The sequence below is a fragment of the Fundulus heteroclitus genome, chromosome 6, assembly GCF_011125445.2.
Source record: "Fundulus heteroclitus isolate FHET01 chromosome 6, MU-UCD_Fhet_4.1, whole genome shotgun sequence".
Classification (NCBI taxonomy): Eukaryota; Metazoa; Chordata; class Actinopteri; order Cyprinodontiformes; family Fundulidae; genus Fundulus; species Fundulus heteroclitus.
The window spans coordinates 7,390,276-7,413,748 of NC_046366.1; the positions used below are offsets into that span (position 1 = coordinate 7,390,276).

At 40.5% G+C, this 23,473-nt stretch overlaps 2 protein-coding genes across 3 annotated transcripts; one reads left to right on the forward strand and one right to left on the reverse strand.

The window, feature by feature from the left end:
* Positions 1-2,096: 2,096 nt before the first annotated feature.
* c8b (complement component 8, beta polypeptide) lies at positions 2,097-11,073 on the forward strand. Of its 2 annotated transcripts, none has more exons than XM_036137956.1 (12): positions 2,097-2,505; positions 2,730-2,884; positions 5,389-5,536; positions 6,258-6,399; positions 6,507-6,639; positions 8,098-8,295; positions 8,405-8,645; positions 8,787-8,915; positions 9,006-9,169; positions 9,631-9,784; positions 10,689-10,760; positions 10,866-11,073. In XM_036137956.1, exons 1-12 carry the CDS (start codon positions 2,424-2,426, stop codon positions 11,018-11,020), a joined length of 1,773 nt encoding a protein of 590 aa, XP_035993849.1. In that variant the 5' UTR covers positions 2,097-2,423; the 3' UTR covers positions 11,021-11,073. The 2 variants fall into 2 exon arrangements, with proteins under 2 accessions (XP_035993849.1, XP_012716438.2); XM_012860984.3 differs by having other exon boundaries at positions 2,101-2,506; positions 2,737-2,884.
* Positions 11,074-11,308: 235 nt separating this feature from the next.
* Positions 11,309-22,386, reverse strand: c8a (complement component 8, alpha polypeptide). Its single transcript, XM_036137955.1, has 11 exons — positions 22,181-22,386; positions 21,983-22,076; positions 18,705-18,852; positions 18,459-18,606; positions 18,172-18,361; positions 17,898-18,080; positions 16,925-17,165; positions 16,711-16,842; positions 16,372-16,529; positions 16,058-16,283; positions 11,309-11,569 (listed from the first exon to the last, which is right to left on the reverse strand). The coding sequence occupies exons 1-11, from the start codon at positions 22,288-22,290 to the stop codon at positions 11,418-11,420; spliced, it is 1,782 nt and encodes a 593-aa protein (XP_035993848.1). The 5' UTR covers positions 22,291-22,386; the 3' UTR covers positions 11,309-11,417.
* Between the last annotated feature and the right edge of the window lie 1,087 nt (positions 22,387-23,473).

Here is a 23,473-nt window from a genome sequence, read left to right on the forward strand (position 1 = left end):
AAATGTTCAAGGGGGTATGATTACCTTTTGCAAAGCACTGTGGATGGTTGAACAATCACAAGCTCAAAGACAATAGGACTCGTGTTTCTACTGAGGTTTTCTTTGTGTTATCCAGTCCCTGCTCCTTTCAGGTCATTGCATTGTTGTAACAAAGCACTTACAGACCCACTCTAACGGTCAACACAAGCCAACATTACCTGCTAGACATAAGATAAGAAGTGGTGACCGTACCCCTGCTCGGGTGGGACAAACAAGACAAATTGTCCACAAAAAGATTTTGTATTGTTTATTTATGGAATTAAGAACTGTGCTGAAAAACACAAAAAAGGGATTTTTGTACGTCTATGACTTTCCCCCCCCCCCATATGCTGTATCCATGACACTGTTCTGTCACAAATAAATGACCACGTGATTCCCATGGTTGCTGCTGCTTTTATTTCCAAAGCAAGAGCAGGTGACGGCGAGGGAAACGGACAACTGGGGCTCCCCTGCATCAACAGATACACTTCAAATCACTTTTTGTATGGATCTTAGTTAAATATGAAAAAAAGAATTGACTTTTGTTTAAATGAATCTATGACTTTTGTTTAAATGAATCTTTGACTGAAAATGTTACTCTTGGACAATAGAGGAGGGAATTGTTGATTGGTAAATTGGCCCCTGGATCACAGCACAAACACGCGGACTTTGAAGCACTTTGCTGCAGATCATTGAGCTTTTTTTCTCTGCACATCTTGGTGCGTTTACAGACCAGCCTGGAAAGTGAGAGTCGCTCTGTGCAGCAATCAAAAGCGAGGAGATGGCATCACACAGCCAACTTCTAGATGACTATTTAGGCTACTGACGTCATCATGCGATACAGCAAATACTTTATCGCCTCTTTTAGCTTGTCTAGAGTGTGCATTTATGTGTTTTCTGCAACTTTTTCAATTTCTTCTAAAATGTGTATTATTCAGAGCATTTTTATAAATGATATCGCAATTCCTCTGTACTACATTCTTTGCACATTTATCCACATTTTATTCCGAATTATTCAACATTTTTCCTATTTTTCATTCATCCTCAACACAATTACATTACTAGAGCAGCCTTTAACTCATCCTTCCACTGAAACAAATAAATTTCCCCCATTGGAGTTGATAAAGTTTATCTTATCAACATATTAACAATTGCATGATCATTAAAGAAGTTTATGTCCTCATTTCCTCCACTGTTTAGGTGGTGGATCAGCCAATCATCTCTCTGTTTCCACTATCTTCCTGCTTCAGACACTCTTAAGCTCTATAAATGTCCTCCTTATTACTCCTAACATTTTGTCAATGGGAGCTTTCTTAAGTTTTAAGATGCTTTGTGAATAACTTTCATCTTACTGAGGTAAAATCCTAAGAAAAATCTTAGAATTCATGAAATTTTAAGTTGGGGGATCATGGATGTAGTGAGGAGGGTTGATGTTTACCTGATGAACTGACAAGACAAATGTTTTACAGTCATTTAAACAGATTCTGTGAATTGTAAAACCTGATTGGATCCGAGCTATGGTAATGTGCAGTAAATCATTGCAGGGTCTAACAGCCAGAGTCATGTGATCTCAAGATAAACCTGGGATCCTGTTAGAGAAGCAAAGAGAAAGAAGAAAAACAAAGCTCTGTGAAAAAAGAATTCTCTAACTTGCCTTTTTTTAATGTCCGGTCTCTGCTTTGCATTAGTTTTGCAATCATCAGCATGCTTCTTTAAAGAGAAACTGATCAAAGGTTTTCTTGTTAACCAATCTGGCAGACTTGCTACATTTTCTAACCTGTTTCTTCAAAACTATTGAAAGTTTTATATTGAAAACCAATTCGGGTGCTAAAATCATTACAATACAGAGCAGCAGCATGTACATAAGATTTTTACTTTGTTACCAGTATTATGGCACCTTTCTCAGAGTACGTAAACTGCCGCAAATTCTGGTGATTGCGCCATTCGGGTCAACCCACAGTGGATGAAGTTAAACAAAGTTTAAAGGTTGCCGCTCCACGGCTCAGCTCAAATGATGTTGCCACCACTCTGGACCTCATTACAAAGCGCTCATTTTTCACCGCTGTCGTGTCTTCAGAAACACATTTCCCGTGAGCTTCGGAAGCAGATATGACATGTCACACATAATGAAGTTTATGCAAACGACAGAGCTATCTCAGGCCCGGTCCGCTGAACGTGCCAGTAAATCCTGCAGTGTTTAATCAGGCTTTGGGACTGTGTCAACGCCGTTGGAAAACCCACACCTCGCTGTGCAGCGCCGATGGCCTCTGCAGCATAGGGCAGTCGGCTCCATGGCGGAGTCTAATGGAAGCAGCGAGTTCATGTCGAGGCCAGTATTGATCCGAGCGTGTTTACACAGCAAGATGAACAGAGCCCTCAGTCACAGTCGCTCATAACACACAATCATGTTTTCTGTGATGATACAGCCGGGCAGAGTCAGTTCCCACAGCTGCCTGCTCACTGTTGCTCTCGGCCTGCTGCTGCTAAGGTAGGGTATTTACTATTCTCTAATTCCAAAATGTTGCATTCTTTTTTCTTTTTTTTTTTTGCTGTTACCAAAAGGAGCTAAGATTGTTTTGTTTTTTTTAAATCTACAAATGCTTCTTGCTTTTATATCTGACTCCTCACAAATCACTTTAGATGACAACAGGTTAGCTTTCACACTGCACTCTGTTGGTTCTGATTTTTTTTTTTTCCTTGCATGCGCACACGTCACAGCGAGTTTCCCCAGGCAGCGGCGAGCAATGGGAACTCCGGCGTCCGTGAAGCCCGCTCAGTGGGCGGCCAGGTGGTAGTTCAACCCGTGGACTGTGTTTTATCAGAGTGGAGCCGTTGGTCCCGCTGTGACACCTGCGCAAAGAAAAGAGTAAGTAGGACGACAGGGGACAAGAATACACCATTCACAGACAGTTTCTACCAGCGGTGGACAATAAGCTATGGGGTAAGATAACTGTCAATATAAATGTATGCGTAGGTGTCTTAATTTGTATACTTAAGTTAATAAACATAAATACATGAGATTTGTATTTGTTCCTTGTCAGCTCATACATACTTGTGACATCAGATGTTTTATCTGTGAGAATACGAGTTACAAAGTTGCAACTTTGCAACAATACAAGTACAAATCACAATGAAACTGTTTTACGCTACTTACCAGTTGTTGGTGGTAATGACATGTGACATCAGATATGTCATCTGGGACAATACAAGTTTTGTTTTCTTCGTCTTCTTTGTCTTCTCGTTTAATGGCGGTCGGTAACTGGTAAGGAGTGTAAAACAGTTTCATCTGGGGTCGTAGATTCGTAATTGTAAATTTGTGATTTGTATGTGTAATGTTGCAAAGTTGTAACTCTGTGTCTTGGATTCGTAACCTCTAAACTTGTATTCTCACAGAGGAAAAATCTGATGTCACAAGTATGTGTGTGTTGACAACAAGGAACCAATTCAAATCCTACATTTATGCACGTTTATTGACTTACATTTACCAATTCAGACACCTACGCATACGATTATATTGACCGTTATCTTACCCTAAAATCATCGACCAGTAGTTCTAAAACTACTTTAGACACTACTTCAGTATGACATGTATTACAGCAAAAAATAAATAAATAAAAACATCCCAGTTTGTTTTGGTTTATCATAGAAACGGGGGTGATTGCTTGATTGGTTAAATGGTTTGCAGTTTAATTTCAAAGTTGGAGGTCGGGGAAACTAACATTTTCGTCGATTCTGGAATCATGGGTGGAAAAGTCAGTGGTTTCTTGCTACCCCTCAGTCTCAAAATCCAAAATGGCTGCCTTACATGTACAACTTAGTGACTGTTTATATGTCTTTCTGATCGTGACAGTTTCCAGCCACATGGAAAATGTAACAATCCTCCAGCAGTAAACAGTGAGCTTCAGACACAGGTTCAAACACCATAAGCTCATTTAACACATCAGCACCTTTTCTAGGTTCACCATCATCATCCTCGGTTGCAATGGGGAGTTCTTAGAGTTTCTCCACTGAAGTAATAAAATACTTTATGTAAAGTACATATGTTTACTGCTAATGTATACCTCTTGATATACATTAGCTCTACTTTCCAACTAAATTGTTCACATCGGCTATGCCACAGTCTGTACCTCTACATGTGCCAAACACCACAAACTTTTTAAAAGAGTAGCACAATAAGACTTCTGTGTCTTTTGTCAAATGTAAACATATTATCAATTGATAAATGTTGTTTATAGTGTGCTTATATCTTACTCAGGCAAGAAGTTGTCCAAGTTGAGATGATTAATGAAAAGGTCCCCTGAAGTTAGAGTTCTAGGTGGATAAGTAGGGAGTTTCTTCCGTCTTTCGACCCTGACTTTAAAATCCAGTATGGCTGCCATGCATTTCAGACCTCTGACAATTCGTGTCTCATCAAATATTCAACCCTTTTGTGAACAGGTTGAAAATCCCCTAATGTTATAACACTGAACGTTTGTAAGCTGTTGTCCGAAACATAAGCAAACACTGCCTGAAGTGTGAATCGTGTCATAGATGACTGTTAGCTAACTTAGTATTCTTAGCAAGAGAGTTGCCATGAGACAAACGTCTGGTTCAATAATAAAAAAAAAAAAAAAAAAACATTACATCCACCCATACATTGTTTTTTTTATCTGTGGAAGGAAGCCAGAGTATCCGGAGAGAGCCCACCATGCACAGGGAGAACATGCACCTCCATTCAGCAAGAACCTAGCTGGGATTCAAACCCAAGACTTTGTAGCTGGAAAGAAAACCACAACAGCAACATTACTAATGAATAAAAATCCCTCCACAAGCACACACAGAATTGTAGAAATAAAATAAGTAGTTTCCTTTAGTTCTTTAGCAAACTAAGAATCAGCAAATATTTAGCATGAAAATAAGCCCTTTATTAACTAAAATTACAGTTTTGAATAACAATGAAGTAAATACATGTTCAGATAAGAACATATTCTAAAGGCAGAGCTGATTACACCGACTGATAGCAGTTTACTAGTTTTTAATTAAGGTGCGCCATCATCACAGAGTCAGATCAGATGAATTCCTGTAGCACAGACACAGTTGACAGACAATTTTGGGGCTTTTGACATTTAAACATGTAAGAGCTGGTCCTCTCTCGGTGGAATGTAAAGACCTCCACGGCCGACAAAGGTCAGAGCCCATCCACTCCGGTCCTCCATCTCACCCACTTTACAGGAGATGGGATTAATAAACTTGACATGACAAAGTGAAAACAGTCCACTAATGTGATTTCAGCCATTATAGCTCTCCGGAGGAGCTGCCGAGCCACTCTAATCGGATAGTGGCAAAGCTCTCTCTCTTTGTGCTGACCCTTCTCCCTCCGGCTCTACCCAGTTCCGCTATGCTAAACTGGAGCGGCCATCTCAGTTCGGAGGAGAGCTGTGCTACCTTAATGGCAGGCAGGAGGAGTCGTGTGAGGTTCCAGACCGCTACACCTGTGACAACGTGCCTCTGTGTGAGGGATTCCTCTGCACCCAAACAGGTATGTGGTATTTCTGTCCCCATATAGGTTCAGCCCCCTTTACTCTAAGTCCCCTAAATAATGTTTAAACTAATCGGCACATGATCATCAGAACATTCTGATGATCATTAAATTGTTTAAAATTAAATGGACTAAACCTATGTTCTGTTCAGCTGTATCTGCAGCGAAAAGTGGTTCTACAAAGTATTCACACTGGGGGTTGAATATGAATGCACTTTTTGGATTTTAATTATGAAAAAACAGAACAAAAAAAGTTGCATAATTTTTCATTACTAGTATGCACTGCTTTGTGTTGGTCTGTTAAAAAAAACATTCCTATAAAACACATTAACATTTAGGTCCAAGAAATGACAAAATCGAATAAAAGTGCCGTTGAATACTTTTGCATGGCAGTGGAACAACATTTAACAATTTCCTCTGGTAGTCTAACTTAACTTTTCTGTTTATTAGCATGCCATGATTACATCCCTCCTGCAATTTTTACATGAATAATAGGTAATTCTCTAAAATATAGTTTTTCATCTGAGATTAGATTTCTATCATTTTAAACTCTGATAGAAAATGAAACTGAAATCTTGGCTTTGCTGTGACTGTACCAATGGTCCAGTACTTTTAACGATTCAACACAGCTTCATATCTCATAGCGGTAATATTTGTAAAACAAGAACTTAAAATGGAAGCCATTGATTTCGTAAAAGAGCATTTCACTGGTGTCTCTCAGGTCGCTGTGTCCACAGAACCCTGCAGTGCAACGGGGAGGACGACTGCGGGGACATGTCCGACGAGGCTGGCTGTCAGAGGGTTTCCAAGCCCTGCAGGGAGGAGGCTGAAGAGTACTGGGGAATAGAAAATCTTGCCAAAGGGTGAGTCCTCTGAAACCATTTGGTTACGGAAACATGCTGCTTTTTTTGTCAAACTCCAAAATCAATCGTCTTTACCAACGATATCGCTTCTGCTGCTTTTCTTTCAGGATAAACGTCCTGAACAGCCAAGTGGAAGGTGTGGTGCTCGATAACAGATACTATGGAGGTGGCTGCCTGCCTCACTATATCCAGGATGTCCCATTCAGGAAGCCTTTCAACTTGCAACAGTACACGTTACAGGTCAAAATGGCCAAGTTTGGTCCAGGTCATGTCAAAATGAAACATACCTTGCTTACCTACTAAATCTGATATGGGCAATGACAGGGCTACTGCAAAAAAGAAGTTAAAGAAAGATGAACACCACAATGTTCGTAGGGAGACAAACCGCAACATTATCTGGAGTTTTAGTGAGTAATTAGCCAGCCATTGGCCAATTACCCTATTACTGCCTGGTGTCATCGTTTTGTAAGGGCTTTAATAAACTAAATATACAAACCACTGTCAGAAATGTTCGCTTTCATATAAACCATCAAAGTATCACGTTACACTGTGGTACCGGACTGGACAACGCTTAACAAGTTTGAAACAAAAGTTTACATTCCTGACCTGTAGGCAATAAGCCTCTGATTAAGGCAAGGCAAGGCAAATTTATTTGTATAGCACATTTCAGTACAAAGACAATGCACAGTGCTTTACATGATTAAGATATAGGAAAATAAAACAGGATAAAAGGAAGTAGAATGTAGAAACAAAATAAAACGTGGTAAAATAGAAACTAAAAGCAAACATTAAAAACAGTTGGATTACAAACCTGAACTAATGATGTTTCAGTAAAACAGTTTAACTAGAACAGTCAAAGGCAGTCCTAAACAAATGTGTTTTTAATCTTAATTTAAAGGAACTCAGGCTTTGAGCACTTTTACAGTTTTCTGGAAGTTTGTTTCCAGATAAGTGGAGCATAGGAACTAAATGCTGCTTCTCCATGTTTGGTTCTGGTTCTGGGTATGCAGAGTAGGCTGGAGCCAGAAGACCTGAGTGGTCTGGAGGGTTGATGCACTGATAACAAGTCTGTGATGTATTTAAGTGCTAAGCCATTCAGGGATTTATAGACTAACAGAAGTATTTTAAAGTCTATTCTCTGAGATACAGGGAGCCAGTGTAAGGACTTTAGAACTGGGGTGATGTGCTCTACTTTCTTAGTCTTAGTGAGGACGCGGGCAGCAGCGTTCTGGATCAGCTGCAGCTGTCTGATCCACTTTTTAGGCAGTCCTGTGAAAACACCGTTGCAGTAATCAATTCTACTAAATATAAACGCATGGATTAGTTTTTCCAGATCCTGCTGAGACATTAGTCCATTAATCCTGGAAATGTTCTTCAGGTGATAGAAAGCCGACTTTGTAATTGTCTTTAGATGCTTTTGAAGGGTTAGGGTGAGGGTTAACCCTAACAATACCCAGATTTTGATTTCTAATCAGTGAGTTATTCATTTACATTCTCATATTCACCCTGGAAACATGGTTGAGTCAGATGCTAACAGCTAATAAAGAAAAAAATCAGAACGTGATCCTCCAACAAATACAAATTTAACAACTTGGCAGACATTTTAAAAATTGTAGAAGCCATTATTGTTAAAGTTCTTTTGAACTAATGAAGATGACGGCAACATGTGACCATCTAACAATATCATTTTGCCCACAGACCGGAGGGTCGTACGACTTCACCCTGGAGTCATTCTCGTCGTACTCCGACTACATGGAGCACATCCTCAGGGAACGCACGTCCCAAACCTCGTTCTCCTTCGGCTTTAGCGTCCCGGGCGTCTTCAGCCTGGGGTTCAATTACAAAGATTCTAAATACAAAAAGTTTGTCAGCACGATTCGACGTGCCTCTGGCGTTGTGAGTTTGCCTCTAACCCGGGACCATCCTTATGTTCCTCCAAATGCCTCAGTCCCTTATGATCCGCGGAGCCGCCAGCAGGCTTACACCTATGCTCTCTGGTCTCCAGGAGAACAGTTTCATTCAAGCCAAGGCGGAGCTGCAGCTAGCCCGGTACATCCTGAAGTCGGACGGCTTGGTGCTTCACCCCGAGTTCCTGCAGCGCCTCCGCTCTCTGCCACAGGCGTACGTTTACGGAGAGTACAGACAGATCTACAGGGACTACGGCACCCACTACATCACCGAGGCCACCCTGGGAGGAGACTTTCAGCACACGATCATCCTGAACAAAAAGAAGCTGGAGAAGTCAGGTTGGGAGTGATTATCACAGTGGAATTGAAAACACTTACAGGTCTGGAAGCCTGGAAAGTTGTTTTAGGTCAGAAACGTGAACAATTAAGGCGGGCTGATTTAGAAGTAAATATTAACATCTGTCTGGTTTGTCATCCCAGATTATACCTTGGACCAGTACAAGTCTTGCGTGCAGGTAGGCTTCAAGATCGGGGTGACCATTGAGGGCGTTCCCGTGTCTGTGGGTGCTGACGCCGGATCCTGTGGTGGCCTTCTGAAGGAGATGGGAGGTGGGAGTTCCGCTCTGAGTAACGTTTTCTACACCTTTCACATGGTTGAGTTGTTTTTACCCGACTGCACGTTTCCCTGTGTGTCTTTAGAGGACACGAAGAACGGGGCAACGATGGAGGACTTTGTGGCTGTGGTGAGGGGCGGAAGCAGCGAATCCATCACCGCTTTCTTGTCTCAGAAGCTTCCCGGCCCGGACCTGATGAGGCTCTGGGGCGAAGGTGTCCGTTTTAACCCGGACTTCATTCGCATGACAGTGAGTGTAAACTCTACACGGACAAGACATAAAAGACTTGTGTTTCCTTTCTCTTTGGGTCCTCCTGTTTTTAGGGCTTTTTACGTGCATTGCTCTCGTCTGACATGAACAAGGTCGATAAGGTCTTCTTTGTATATTGATTAATCTTTATCTGGAGTAATAATTAAGCCGAGAACAATGGAACTGACTAGACAGTTTGATGCACGGCCAGCACTGGCGTGGTCACACAGAGCTAAAGTACAGCTGAACTGATCAATAGCAATTTGGAGAGCAAGCGGCTAAACACTCCAAGCAGTAAGGGTGCCAGAGACAAATCGGCTGGCTTTTTGCTACATGGACGGGTTTCAGCACTCTCCGGGCTTTCCAGCTGGCTCCGAGGAAAAATGTCTCATTTTCAGATCGTTTGAACAGTGAAAAAAAAATATGATATGATGCAACAACGCTATTATGTGTTTCCTCAGACCAAGCCCCTGTACGAGCTGGTGACTTCCAGAGACTTTGTCCAGGATGCCAGCCTGAAGAGAAACTTGAAGAGAGCTTTGTCAGAGTACCTGGCTGAGACCAGCTCCTGTCGCTGCGCTCCCTGTCACAACAACGGAGTGGCTGTTTTAAAAGGTATCACACTTTGGACAGTTTCACAGAGTTCTTCAGATGTGTCTTTTAGCCACAGTCATACTGAGAATCCAGTACAACCTATTAGTTCTAGGACTTTTACACGGCACAGGCTTTTATGGTTGCCTTGCAGCATGAAGATCCTGAGCTCCATTCTTGGCCTGTGGTCTTCTCCCCGTGCATGTGTGCTGTGATGGATGGGTGGTCCATCCAGGGTAACCTGCCTTTCGCCCAATAAGAAATAGGCACAATAGCTGTTGTTAGATTTGCAGGAATAAAAGGGAAAGCTTGTCAGACTGAACATTGGCTGTTTTTTTTTTTTGCTCAGGCAGAGACTGGTAGGCTTCACAAAACAGATGGCATCATGGGGAATGAACAGTGTGTGAAAATGACAAATAATTTCCTCTAGACAACAACCAGGAAGTTACAGTTGGGCCGTACGTTGGACCCAGTGGGCCAAAATCTCAACAGGCTGTAGTTGGAAGCTTGTAGGGCAACCAAGACATTTTAAACCAATCATAGATTTTAAGGCAATGCTACCAAATATTGGGAAAATATTCCAATTTCTTCTCTCGTTATTCTAGCATTTACAGAGGCAAAGAGAAATAACTTAACAATAGTTAACTTAGTAATCCTAGCTGGCCTGGAGAGGACAAGTTTAGTCTGGTTTATTTTCAGACACAGTAAATAAAAAGGGCTATGCATTCTATAAAGTGAATGTAAACGTCTGTTTGCAGCGGTGAATAATTTCAGATGGTTTTTATTACTTCATGATGTTGAGGATGCTCCTTTTTTTTAGATATAAGTGTTCAAAAAGTTCAGGTTACACAATTATTACGCCTTTAATTGTCACCTCTGAATCTCATTTCCGTGACAGCCGCAGTAAAGTTGTCTGCTTGCTCAACAGGCACAAGATGTGAGTGCGTGTGTCCTTCTGGCTACACCGGACGGAGCTGTGAGATCACTCACATTCAAAAAGGTCAACAAAGCAAAATCCTGGAAATATTTACATGGCATATATTGCATCCTTTATGCACCCTTCGGTACACTGAGACGTGACGAAAGGCCTGGTTCTTCATTGCAGAGCTGGGCATCGATGGCAGCTGGAGCTGTTGGGGGCAGTGGTCCTCTTGCAGCGGCGGGAGAATGAGCCGGAGTCGGCAGTGCAACAACCCGGCACCAAGCAACGGAGGCCTCTCGTGCACAGGGCCGCAGCAGGAGTCCACTGAATGCTTTTGAAATAGCTGACGCTCAAGAAGTCAAAAATAAATACAAAGTATCAGCTAAACGCATGTGTGGTGTGGTGATTTATTGTCGCACGATTTGTCCCGTGAGCGAGTATTTTATGGAGAACGTTAAACCATGAGGGCTATGTCTGGTTGTGTCTTCCTTTCAGCGCATCACTTAACTAGGTCTGCTGCAGGCGCTGACCCAGATTCAGCCAAATTTAACCTTGATACACAAGCAAGAGAGAATTTACAGCATGTTGCGCACAGTGAAACCGGCTCTTTAAATGAATCGAAGCTCATGGGTACACAAGTCCTCCGAAACTCATTTATTTTTATTTTCACAATGCAACAGCGAGCACTAGTTATCCCTGCGATCGCTTCCGTCTGGAGGGAAATGGGCGGTCCTTTTAGCATCGATGCGTCTGAGTGGCTGAGCCCAGGCAGGCCGCCCCGCCCATGTCGGGTGCAGGATTATTGCAGACCCTTGTCCTGCTTTTGGTCCCCGATGAGCAGGAAGACCACGAGCCCCAGCACGACCACGAGCCGTCAGTCTTGGCGTCTGTCGGGTAAAAGGACATGGTTTCAAGGAGACATTTTGATGGGAAAGTTCTGTACAACATAAAGCCAGCGAGAAAGGAATCAGTCAGTAAGAATTAACCAACTGCTGGAGTACAGGACTGCGGGGCAAAGTCTCTTCACCCCCTTTGGTCAAGACTAAAACATCTCAACCGTAAACACGAAAAGTGATGAAATGTGCTCATTAAGCTTCTGGCAGAAAGATGACATTGATATTCAAAAACCTTAAGACACCGGGGGAATTATTTGCAGCACTGAATTGTGATTATTTAGGATTGTGCTAAATCATTGTTCTCAAGGCTTTAAAAAAGTCTTCTCAAAGTTTTCTCTGAATTTCACTTTTGAAAAAAAAAAACACTCGTGCAATTGCACAAGGCTTCACATTGTACTTTGATATGACTGCTATTGGTCTTTTATTGGGTCAAACATTTAAATTTTAGCACATTCTGAGGACTATTTGCACTCTTTTAGCTTCTCAGGAAGTGTTATTGGTGCATTGAACTATTTGAACATTTTGTCTTGTGTCTGTGTGTTAAATGTGAATCTGTGTGAATTCTTAGCCCAAGTCTCATTAGAATTTGATTATGTTTACATAACAACTATAAAGATTCTTGATTTCTTTCTGTCACCAGTTTTGCCAGACTTGACTGCTGGGACAAAAAACACATTTCCTGTCAGCCTAACTGTGGTATTTTATTCCTAATTCAAATAAAATAGAGGAAGGCCAACAGTAATAAAGAGCTCAACAAATTTAGGGTATTAGCTAAACTGCCTGATATTTAAACACATTAGTTAATTTTCTTTAGTTTCTGAGATTTTAAATGCCAGACTGATTCAACTATCAGTTATGTGATCGAAACAAAAAGCATGATTTTGGGTTGGGTCCCAATTCCTCAAAGGGTCAAATAAAGTATGCAGTGTCAGGAATTGGGATGAAAATGCATGAAAAACAGTTTTTAAAAAAAATCTCCGTATGATCAAAAGTTCTGGAGAACTTTTGATCATACGGAGCCCGGGAGAGCTCACTTTAAGTGATATTTTTTTTCAGTTTGTGATAATTTGTGAGCACCTTTCCTTTAATTGAGCCCTCGAATTAATAAAACGTGAGCACGTTTTCATTTAGTTGAGCACTCGAATTAATAAAACATGAGCACGTTTTCCTTTAATTGAGCCCTCGAATTAATAAAACGTGAGCACGTTTTCTTTTAATTGAGTCCTCGGTAGATCGAGATCTCGAATATACTATAACGTGCTCATGTTTACATGTGTCAAGACAATATTGAGTGCACGTTTTACATATTGTGGCCATGTTTAAGTAGATCGTGCACACAATGTTCTATAACCATGTTCACTAAATTGTGCTCTCGTTTTAGTAAATTGTGCGCTCGTTTGAGTAAATAGTGCACTCGTTTAATAAATTGTGCCCTCGTTTTACTATGCTTAAAATGAGAGCTCAATTTAGTAAAATGAGCTCACACTATAGTAAAACGAGAGCACAATATAGTAAATTGTGCACACAATTTACTACATTGTGCGCTCGTTTTACTAAATTGTGTGCACAATATAGTAAATTGTGCACACAATTTAGTAAAACGAGCACATAATGTAGTAAAACGAGCGCACATTCTCTCAACATGCAAAACATTTTGCGATGACCCCTCTAGGGCTCCGTATGATCAAGACTGCTTTAAAAAAAACAATACTTCTGCACAGAAAATGAAAAAAAACAAAATAATTTCTAATCTTATTATGAATTCAGCCAGGGCTGTATTATTTTGCTAAAAAGCTAAATTCTGATTTATTGGAACCATAATTGGGATTGGGATTCAGTTTAGACTTTTCTCTGCATTAACCACAACCAACAAAAATGGCCTGTAGATAAAGATGTTTGAAAACAGGGACTACTTAAAACGAGAAATGTTTGCTGTAAAAAAGTCTGATTACAAATAATAAGATTAATTAAATAAAAGAAAATAATAAAATTAGATTATGTCACTGCTGTAACTTTCCTCCCTGTCATGTGGAGGCAAACCCACTTTAAACATAATTACCGACAAACAAAGGAAACGTCTTATCCATTAATTGTTACACAGCCAAAAATTACAGACCTCTGTGATTTGAAAATTGTGTTTTTTTGAATTTGCAATTATATTGCAAATGTAATTAATTGCCCACAGCTATATTCAGCTTAGTTCCTTGAAAACGTTAACATTTTTCCAAGGAACTCTACCCTCTCTCTCTCAAAAAAAAAAGGGATGTCTGGAGTTCTTTGGTGATTAAGCACATCAGTTTGTTTTTCTGTGTTGAAATGAAGTAAACATGAGCAATGTTTGTCAAGGTTTCCTGTCAGGGGCCGCTGTGCTGCCAACAACAACCAACAACAAGGTTACAGGGTAAGCTCTTTATTTAGCAAAACATGGAACTAAAACATGTTTGGCAAAACATGTCCAAAATGAGTAACAGGAAAAAGGTTTGTGAAAGATGAATTGTTTAACTTTTAAAAACTGAATAGGAAGCAGCGCTGATTGAACCAAAAGAAAAAAAAAAACCTTTGTAATTTACTGTAATCTGCTTCAATAAACAGGAATTCTGAGAAACGCTGACAGCAGGCAAGTACTGGAAACCTCCAGATTTCTACAAGAGATATGTATGTATAGGCTGTTCTTGAGAGCAAAGCTTGTAATTTAAATTCTGGTGAGAATCAGAGTTTGGAATCCATTTAGTGTGTTTACCTTTTCTCAATCCAATCTCACATATCACCCGTCTATCTTCAGCTTATCTTTAACCTTTGCATTCTTTTAAAGCACTGGTCTTTCTGGTAATGATGGATTTTTAGAAAGTGGTCAAAAATGTTATTATCTCAACTTTGCAACAGTTGAAGAAATAAATGAATGAATAAATAGCTGTCACTTTTTTGAATAATGTACACAAAGTAAATAAAAAAACTGTATAAGATTACAACACCATGTATGAAATATGATATATATTTACAAGTATTTGTAAGGCTTTTTACACAGCTTACCAGGGATGCCAACACACACTGAATGTTAATCAGTCCCTTTCTCCTGCACTGATCCTCCGAATAATCTGCTTTACTTTAGTAGACCAAATATGTTCCCTGCTTGATAATTTATTCCGTTATTGTCTGTAAAACCATTTTTAATACTAAGAGAAATGGGACCAAAATTGGGTTTTAATACACTTATTTATTCCATCTATTTAATTTCTCTTTTTTGCTTCATTTTTTACTTGTTTTTTTTTTCCAGCGTTTGTCCATGATTTTTGTTCACAGGAGAGATAAAGCTCTTTATATAAGAGATGCAAGAAGTTATAACTGCGATTATAAGGTTCATTTTAAGAAGGAAAACTATGGAAAAACAACTTAAAGATATGTATGTGCACCTGGACAGCTAACATTCTAATTTGCTACACTAAACTCCAAGAATAAAATTTTTTTTAATTTAGGGCAAAAAAGGTGGATTCTATCTGCTAACCTGAGAGGTCCCTAGACTAAAGCGGATGTTTACACCTCTGATCTCAAACAGTGCAAACATATTTTTATGCACTTTTAAACTATTGTCACATTCACACTGGATGGCTCTTTACGCAGAAGCTGTTGATTGTTTACACAGGAAAATGAGGCTGGAGGCAATGCACCACCAACGATTTTCCTGCATGAAACACACTGAGAAGGGAACATGCAGTCACTAGTGAGTAACTGCCTGTTACAGTATAGATTGTCATGCTAATTATTTCTTCTCTTATTCATTCTTTCATTTTTGCTTTTTTTTAACACTTGAATGTGTCGGATCATCTAATAAGTTTTAAAAGCACACAAAGATAACATGAGTCAATTAAAAAAATTCTAAACATTAATTTCTTGTAAGGGAACAAAGCTGTCCAAATCAACCATGCTGGATATGAAAAAGTGACCACTTTAAAGGAATTCTGGCCTAATTGTATTTGCGAAATTGTTAATTCACTCAGTTTTTTTTTTTTTTTTTTTTTTAGTATGACTGGTTAGTGTTTTTGTCTGCTATTAACATTTGTCTGATCCTCTATGAAAGATAGGCTTGAAGGATAAAATCCATAAGGGAGTAAAAATGTTTCACTGCAAAAAAAGTGCTGTAAAAGGCAAAAATGTTGTAGCGGTTTCAGTAAATGGTATTTCATTGATTTTTAAACCTAATTTCTCCTTAATTAAAGGAGAATTAAATATCTCCTGTCCAGAAGATTTTCATAAAATATACACACAGTATAATCAAGCACATTTTACCCAAAACCTGAACCTCAAGGAATGCATTCAGGTTGCTTGGTTTGCTAGAAACAGGCACAAATCCACAACCTTCAACAACTGGGAATCAGCTAGAGGTGCAAACGTTCTGCAAACAATAATTACTGGTCCGTCTATTATTTCAGCTTTAAAAAGTTAAACATGTTTAGCTTTATTGCTTTCACAGCTGGGACTCACCTCTTCGAAGCGTCTCCTCGCAGGCCATGCCCCGGAAGCCTGACTTACAGACGCAGCTGCAGGTGGTGCCGGAGAAGACGGGGATCCCATTGTGCCTGCAGGGGGCGCACTGACAAGGGTCAAACTGCTGCAGATACTCATCTGTGGCCCTTTCCAGGTTGGCTATCCTGGCCCCCACATGGCCGGCAGCCGTGCTGGAGCGCACGGCCTCAGAAATCGGCAAAATCTACACTCAGGAAAAGAAATTGAGAGATCGAAGCAAAATCATGGAGAAAAACGTAATGTCTCCCGCTTAGCTGAATTTCCAATGTCACCTCAAAATCAGTCAAAGCTGGGTTATATTTGAGAGAAGCGCCCCACTTTCTGTAGGTTTCTGGGCTCCTGATGGCAAGCAGTCCTGAGCCAGTCTCTGTGATCCCTCCTTTCACCAGAGTGACAATGTCCTCAACCACGCTGGACTCGGATGAGTTTGCTACGAGAACAAACCACAATGCTTTAAAGCTCTGACAAACAAGCGGCCCTTAATACAAAACATTTTTAAATTACTAAAACTGAACAGAGAGCAAAAGATCAGTCTAAAACACAAAAATACAAGCCAGTTGAATTGGAGACTGAAAAAGACTTATCAATCTGACTTGTGATTTTTTTTTTACCTTTAAAAGTGTTCTTGTTATTATCGCAGTAACTCCCTTTAATCTTGAAACCTGCGGTTGCACTTTCGCTGACTGGATTGGTTATGCCAAGAGAGGCGCCAAAGCAACTTTGAAATCTTTTCGACTCAATATCTGGAAGAGTTGGGAAAGAAGAAGGTGAAGCAGCTGACTTGACGTCAGAATTCATAATTTCAACTGAGCAAAACGGTGTTACTTGACTCGGCCATTGCTCTTTTGTTTAGGATGGCGACGTATTCCAGAGTCCCACCCATGGTCCCCTCAGTGACGTAGTGGGTGCCGAAGGTGTTGAGGAAGCGGGAGTAAGCGCCGAACTCGTACTGCTCAGGAAGCTCCATGAGGGCCACGTAGAAATCTTCATGAAGCATGAGCTGGTTGCTTCGCATTTTGAAATGGGCGCTTTTGACTTTGGACCAAAGCCTGATGAATCCAAGGTCCTGAACACAGAGCAGAAAAGCCTGATTCCTGTTTCATAACACATGAGATTCTTTTGTTGTTCCACCTTCCAGCCCTAAACATATCAGCCAAAAACTGATGATTAAAACATGCTCATGTGTTTTAATGTCTTGTAACTTCTTGCAGATGCTCGAAGTCCAACTATCCCAGGACTATTCTGCTAAGAGGAACAGTCTCTGGTTGGGTAACTAACACATACTCCACAAAAAGTTGTAACTACCCTGAAAGGCAGTCCTAGAAAGCATTGACCCAGCATCTAGGACGGTCATGCTTTTAAAAACAATGTACCATTGTCCCTCCTGTCACTTGAAAGACCAGTCAAATGCAGAAAAGCATTTGCTTTAAATGGAACCAAATATGGAAACATTCTAGGGGCAAGAATGCTTTTGCGAAGCAACGGTATCCCCCACAAACCGTACGCACTTTAACTCAGACAATCATGGTTTACTCTAGTCAAACAAGGCTGGAATAGTTTTGACACAGCTGAATTGTTTAGGTGTTAAAATGTTGGTTGCTCAGGATAGGAAAAACTTTCGTCTCTTTCGTCTCTTCTGTTTTCAGGTTGGGTACAATAAGGCACATATTTACAAAAGCACAAATATATAGTTTTACCAAAGGGTTGTTCACTTTTTAAGATATTCAGTAACAATGTCCTGCATTTAAACATTGGACTTTACATTCTTCTTCTTGTCGGCTGTTTTTCAGAATCATACCTGGCTTTGATATTTTGTGATATTCCTGAGAAACTCTGATTCTTCACTCCCTTTCAGTCCAACCTCCACTAACGCGACCCCAACTGAGACACCGGCGTTGGAGGACGACATGGTCTGCCTCGCCTTCAGGAGGCTCTGCATATCTTCATAGTATTCATCGGAGCCCTTCGACGTGGCTTCTGCCTGTGAAAAGTTCTCAATTAGTTAAAGCAATCGTTTTTATAGGACTCACCCATTCTATTCTTTACAAACAACAAGAGCCGCCCATACCTACCACAAAACGGTAGGCGTGGTAGTTGTAAGGCTTCCGGTAGTTTTTCTCATCCTCATTGTATTGTAGACTTTCACAGAATGTTTCATATGTTAATTTGCTCCATTCTCCATTATAGACATATTCACATTTTCCTCCAAAGTACGTAGGGTCAAGGACTTGATTCATAAAGTCTCCAGTTAGGATGTTGTACCTATAAAAAGCACAAAATATGTAAACGTATTTTGCTTTCATAACTGTGTGAGGTTAAAGTGAGTTCGTATCATCTGGAATAAGTGTCCAATACGTACCCTTGTGTGCCACGTTCAGCACCAGGAATGACCATCAGGGTTGAACACTTGTCTTCTCTTCTGTTGACACGATCACATTGCTCTTCGTCTGAGAAATCCTCACAGTCCGGTTCGCCATTACAGCGAAGGGACTGGCTGACGCAACGTCCTGGGAAAACCAAACAGAGGTTGGACTTCACGGGGACGCACAAATTTCCCTTGACTTGAGCGAACGAGTCGCCCTAAAGGACCTCTGGTGGGACTTGCCTGTCTCTTTGCAGGTGAAACTCTCGCCGCAGTAATCCTCGACCATACACTGCGTGGTCGCTCTCGGACACGCCAGCTTTTCCCACAACGCCCCAACACAGTCTGTCCCACCAAACTGTGCAGGTTTCTCCAAGGTTCGGAAACGTAACTAAAACAAAGTAAAGAAGCGTTTCGAAATGAACTATATATATATATATATATATATATATATATATATATATATATATATATATATATATATATATATATATATATAACAAATATGTTCTGCTACACTACCGATGGGAGCTATTCACGCCAGATATTTTACAAATCTGTTGACACCACCAATGAAGACGTGTAGGAGCCAGGGAAACAAATAATCTGTGGTTGCAATAGTATAACCTCAATCTGAAATCCATTGCTATATTTGCCGACCTTTATTCGGGGGCAGAGAAATTGTAGTCGGCACCTCCTGCTGGCAATACTTTGTACAACTCCCTTTGCCCAATATTTTAAACAGAGACCATTTTGACTATTCCTCTTTGCAAAATCCCTCTAAATTAGGGGTGTCCAATGTGTGGCCTGGGGGCCATTTGTGGCCCTTGGCTGATTTTGTGCAGCCCCTACCAACTGCAATTCAAGAATGGTTTTGGCCCCCCCAGCACAGGCGGTTGATGCAGATGAAGACTTTTTGTTTTTATTAGGACAAAAATTATTACAGACAAGTTAAACTCTTCTTCCGATTGAAAATGTTTGGAACTGCATGCAGTATTCATCTTTTAATAACCACACTATTTACATTCTAGATAATTTCATAGTAAATCGGACCACATCAAGCCAATGACTTTTGCTCAAATTCAGACTTTGGGACATCAAAATCTGCTTTATATTAGTTTCTTAAAAGTTCCTAAACGTTTTAAAAGACAAAGCGAAATACTTTTTTTATTGCTGAGAAGAGACAAGGCAGGTTTACCTTATTTTCCTGTCTTTTAAAATGGCTAATGTGCAAATCCCTTTCAAAGTTTTGGATCTACGTCTAATGATTGACACATTCCTTTTCCTACAGAAAATCAGACAAATTTGATTTATTAAAATATCAGGTAAAAAGAGGAAAAAAATAAATGTGTGGTAGTTTTAGTTGTTGTTTTTTTATTGTATTTTTTGGCCCATCGAATGCTTTGGGCTCGAACATTTTGGCCCACATGATGTAACACCCTTGCTCCAGACATCTTCAGAGCCATATGTCTCATTTATGCTCTCTTCTGTAAAGGTTTTCTATAGAGTCTAACAGCTGAGGACTTAGTGTTAGTTTGGCCATATTTTCAGGATCATTATCCTGCTTAAAACCCAGCTGCAGTTTTCTGCAAGAGCCTGCCATTGATTGTTATTTAAAATGCAATTTAAACAACTTCCCAGACCTTTTGAAAGAGAACTAGGCCCACATCATCACAGATCCTCCATCATACCAATTTCACACTCTAGTAGCTAGTATCTGTTGCTACATACCATCTTTATTTATAAAGCGCTTAAAAACAGACAATGGCTGGAACAAAGTGCTGTAAATAGCTACAAACTAAAACACATCCTAAAACATACATATGCTAGCCTCATCTGACCTAACCACACAGTTCCAGTTTAGTAAACTATATATGTTTACAATTGTGATGATAGACAAAAAAGGCTTTTTGCTCACATAACACTTAATCAGTGTGCATGCAGGTTGTGATTATGATTACTGTGGAGACTTGGTGATGCCACAGTTCTGGAACAGTGTGGCTTGAGGGTTTAGTTTTACCTCCCTTTCCAAGCTGCAGGGTGGCACTAAATTTGATCCTAGCTGCCATGGGCTCAAAGTCTTGTCATATTACACCCCACAGAAACAGGAAGTAATTGGTTAATAATTAGAAGATCCTAGGAACCATGATCAGCCAAAGAAATAAAGTAGAAATAAAAAAAATTATTTGCTTTGGTTACGTTTATTTTATATAGATTATCATGGGTACACATTATTGTGCCATCAGTGACTTAAAAAACAAAAATAATTTCTTAACTAATGAGAAGTATTGAACTCCAAATAACGGTTAGAAACTATGCTCCTACGGAAGAAGGTGGCTTGCCCTCTCCAGGTTAGGGGGATTACTATTACTTTGGGAGTAATGAGTACGCTGAACCGATCTGTTATGGAGAAGAGAGAGCTGTGCCAAAAGGTGAAGCTCTTGACTTTATCGTCTACATTTCTAACCTCTCCTATGGTTATGAAATTTTGGTCATGACCAAAAGAACGACATCTCAGATGTCCAGGTAATATTCAGAAACAAATGCCTCAGCCACCTCAGCTGATGCCTCTCGATGTGGAGAAGCAGTAGCTCTACCCCAAGCCCCTCCCGACTGGTTGAGCTCCTCACCCTGTCTCTGAGGGAGTGCCCAGACATATTGTGAAGGAAGCTCATGTCAGGCAATATGTTGGTGAAGATTCTCAGTCATCCAGGTTATGATCAATCCAAAAACGGGTTAAAAAATAAAAACAACTGGACTTCTATTCTGAATCTGAAGACCTTTCGCTTGCCATCCAGGAAGCTTTCTCAATTCAAAATGTCTGGAGTAGTGTGGAGTTAAAAGCTTTATAGACCTGCTGGCATGTAGATTAACCTGAAACTAATTATCCCTTCTCCACATCGAGAGGCATCAGCTGAGGTGGCTGAGGCATTTGTTCTGAATGCCACCTTGACAACACCCTTGGTAGCAGGAATGTCCCACAGGGAGGAACAGCCCAAAACACACTGGAGAGGCTACCTCTCTCGAGTCGCCTAGGAGTGTCTCGGGCTTCACTTAGGGGAATGGAGGAGATATCCAAGGAGATGAAAGTCTGAGTGTCTCTGCTGAGTCTGCTGACCCTATGACCCAGTCTCAGATAAGCAGAAGACAACAAGCACCAGGCTATGCTACTACACTGAAACATTATGTCAAACAGTCTCATTCTGGGTAACAACAAATCTGAAACTGTCTTTAATTTAAAACCTGTAAAACCCACCAAAAATTCCATTTAATAGAGCGATTTGCATAAATGGCTCTATTAAATTATTTTCCACACAGAACCTATATGCAAAATGCAAAAGTTCCCAGCTGCCGTGTGGGTTGTATCGTTCACCCAAGCCTCCCTTCACTGACCCCTTAATAAGTACTTATTTAGATCTTTGAACATCAGTATCGTATTGCAGCAACGGTGCACTGATCTGATAAACACTGGTTTAGATTTTGCTTTAGTGTTGCAGAGAAAAAAAAAGAAACATCTTTACCGTTTTATCTGTGCAGGAATCACATGGTGTCCAAGACGACCAGCTCCCCATTCTACAGTTGATGGGTGTTGGTCTGGTTGCAGCTCTGGCCCTCCTAAACGGCATCATTTGACACTTTTTTGTCAGTTCTACATAAAAGACCCAGCCAAGGAGGAATTAAACTGAACGTTTGAATTAATGGCGTGATAAATACTGCACCTGTTATTAGCAGTCGTCCATGGCTTCCTGGATGCACTCACGGTTGGGCTGCCATTCAGGAACAGATGCAGTGCACATAAAGCCAGCAGCACATGATTAAATGTCACCATTTTGAAAATGAGCAACAGGCTTAAATATATCACATCCCAAAGTGGATGATGTGATCCTGAGAGGAGCTCTGCCGCTGCAGTCTGGATCAACAAAAGTGAATGATTGATCAAGAGTAAACACAAGCTCTTACAAAAGCCGGGGAAGCTTTTTTTGATGACCTCTAACCCCCCATGTCTCGATCTTCCCCCAGCAAAAGATCCAAATCGAGCGTTCTGTCCCCAAAAACTTCTGATATTTCCATCCACTATAGCAGCAGCAGCAGCAGCAGCAGCAGCAGCAGCAGCAGCAGCAGCAGCAGCAGCAGCGGACCTTTCTGGTAGACTTACAGCAGCTCCAGTAGGTCAACTGGTTGCTGTACAGGAATATTTGTCAGACTAATATGTTGGATTAACTTTACCTTGGCCTGAAACCGAATTGTGTCATTCTCATCCTACATGTGTCTTTATTACAATCAAAGGGCAAAGACAGGATTACACTAAACACTATTATATCTATTCACTTCCCCTCTTGATTTGGGTGTCTATCATTTCACCTCAAAAAACCTTATGTAGACTCAGATTTGAAGGGTTTTTAGTGCTTTTAGTCAATTTAGCCAAAGAAGGAAGGTCACAAGGAAGGAACAAAGGTAACACATTTTAGGGAATAAATGGTGGAAATACAAATATTTTTCCAAACTTATCCTGACCTGCTTTCCTGGACATTTTGGGATTCATTTCATAGCTATTTTATTTGGTTTTAAAGCTCTCCGTGGCCCTTTCTTACCTCTCTGACCTGCTTCACCATTATGCATCATCTTGCTCACTCCGGTCAGCTGATCAGCTGCTCCTCAGTGTGCACAAAACAAACTTAGGGGAAGTTTACGGGAAACCACGTTTTTGCTCCAAAAATGCCGAATGACTTACAACTGCGCATCAGACAGGCTACATCACTGTCTGATTTCAAATCTCTACTTTGCCTTTTGACACCACATGCAATGTTGATTTTAGTTTATGGCTTTCTGTCTGTGAAAGGACAATTGACATTTTTTTTATGTATCCTGTACAGCACATTGCTGCTTTTCGTAATGCAATGTGCTTTATAATACCTGTAAAAGAGGATTGAATTGGATTGGACAAGTGGGATCTGATTCTATGCTTCATCAGACAGTATCAGCATTCAAACTTAAGTCAATTGAAAATATAT

What these genes read in the sequence shown, in the direction of transcription:
- c8b (XM_036137956.1), top strand. Translation starts at nt 2,424, where the DNA reads ATGTTTTCTGTGATGATACAGCCGGGCAGAGTCAGTTCCCACAGCTGC. An exon ending in TCTCGGCCTGCTGCTGCTAA is followed by an intron (nt 2,506 to 2,729) that starts GGTAGGGTATTT and finishes GCATGCGCACAC; the next exon opens with GTCACAGCGAGTTTCCCCAG. An exon ending in AAAGAAGCTGGAGAAGTCAG is followed by an intron (nt 8,646 to 8,786) that starts GTTGGGAGTGAT and finishes TTGTCATCCCAG; the next exon opens with ATTATACCTTGGACCAGTAC.
- c8a (XM_036137955.1), bottom strand. Translation starts at nt 22,290, where the DNA reads ATGGTGACATTTAATCATGTGCTGCTGGCTTTATGTGCACTGCATCTG. An exon ending in TTTCACCTGCAAAGAGACAG is followed by an intron (nt 18,607 to 18,704) that starts GCAAGTCCCACC and finishes TGGTTTTCCCAG; the next exon opens with GACGTTGCGTCAGCCAGTCC. An exon ending in ACCACGCCTACCGTTTTGTG is followed by an intron (nt 18,081 to 18,171) that starts GTAGGTATGGGC and finishes AACTTTTCACAG; the next exon opens with GCAGAAGCCACGTCGAAGGG.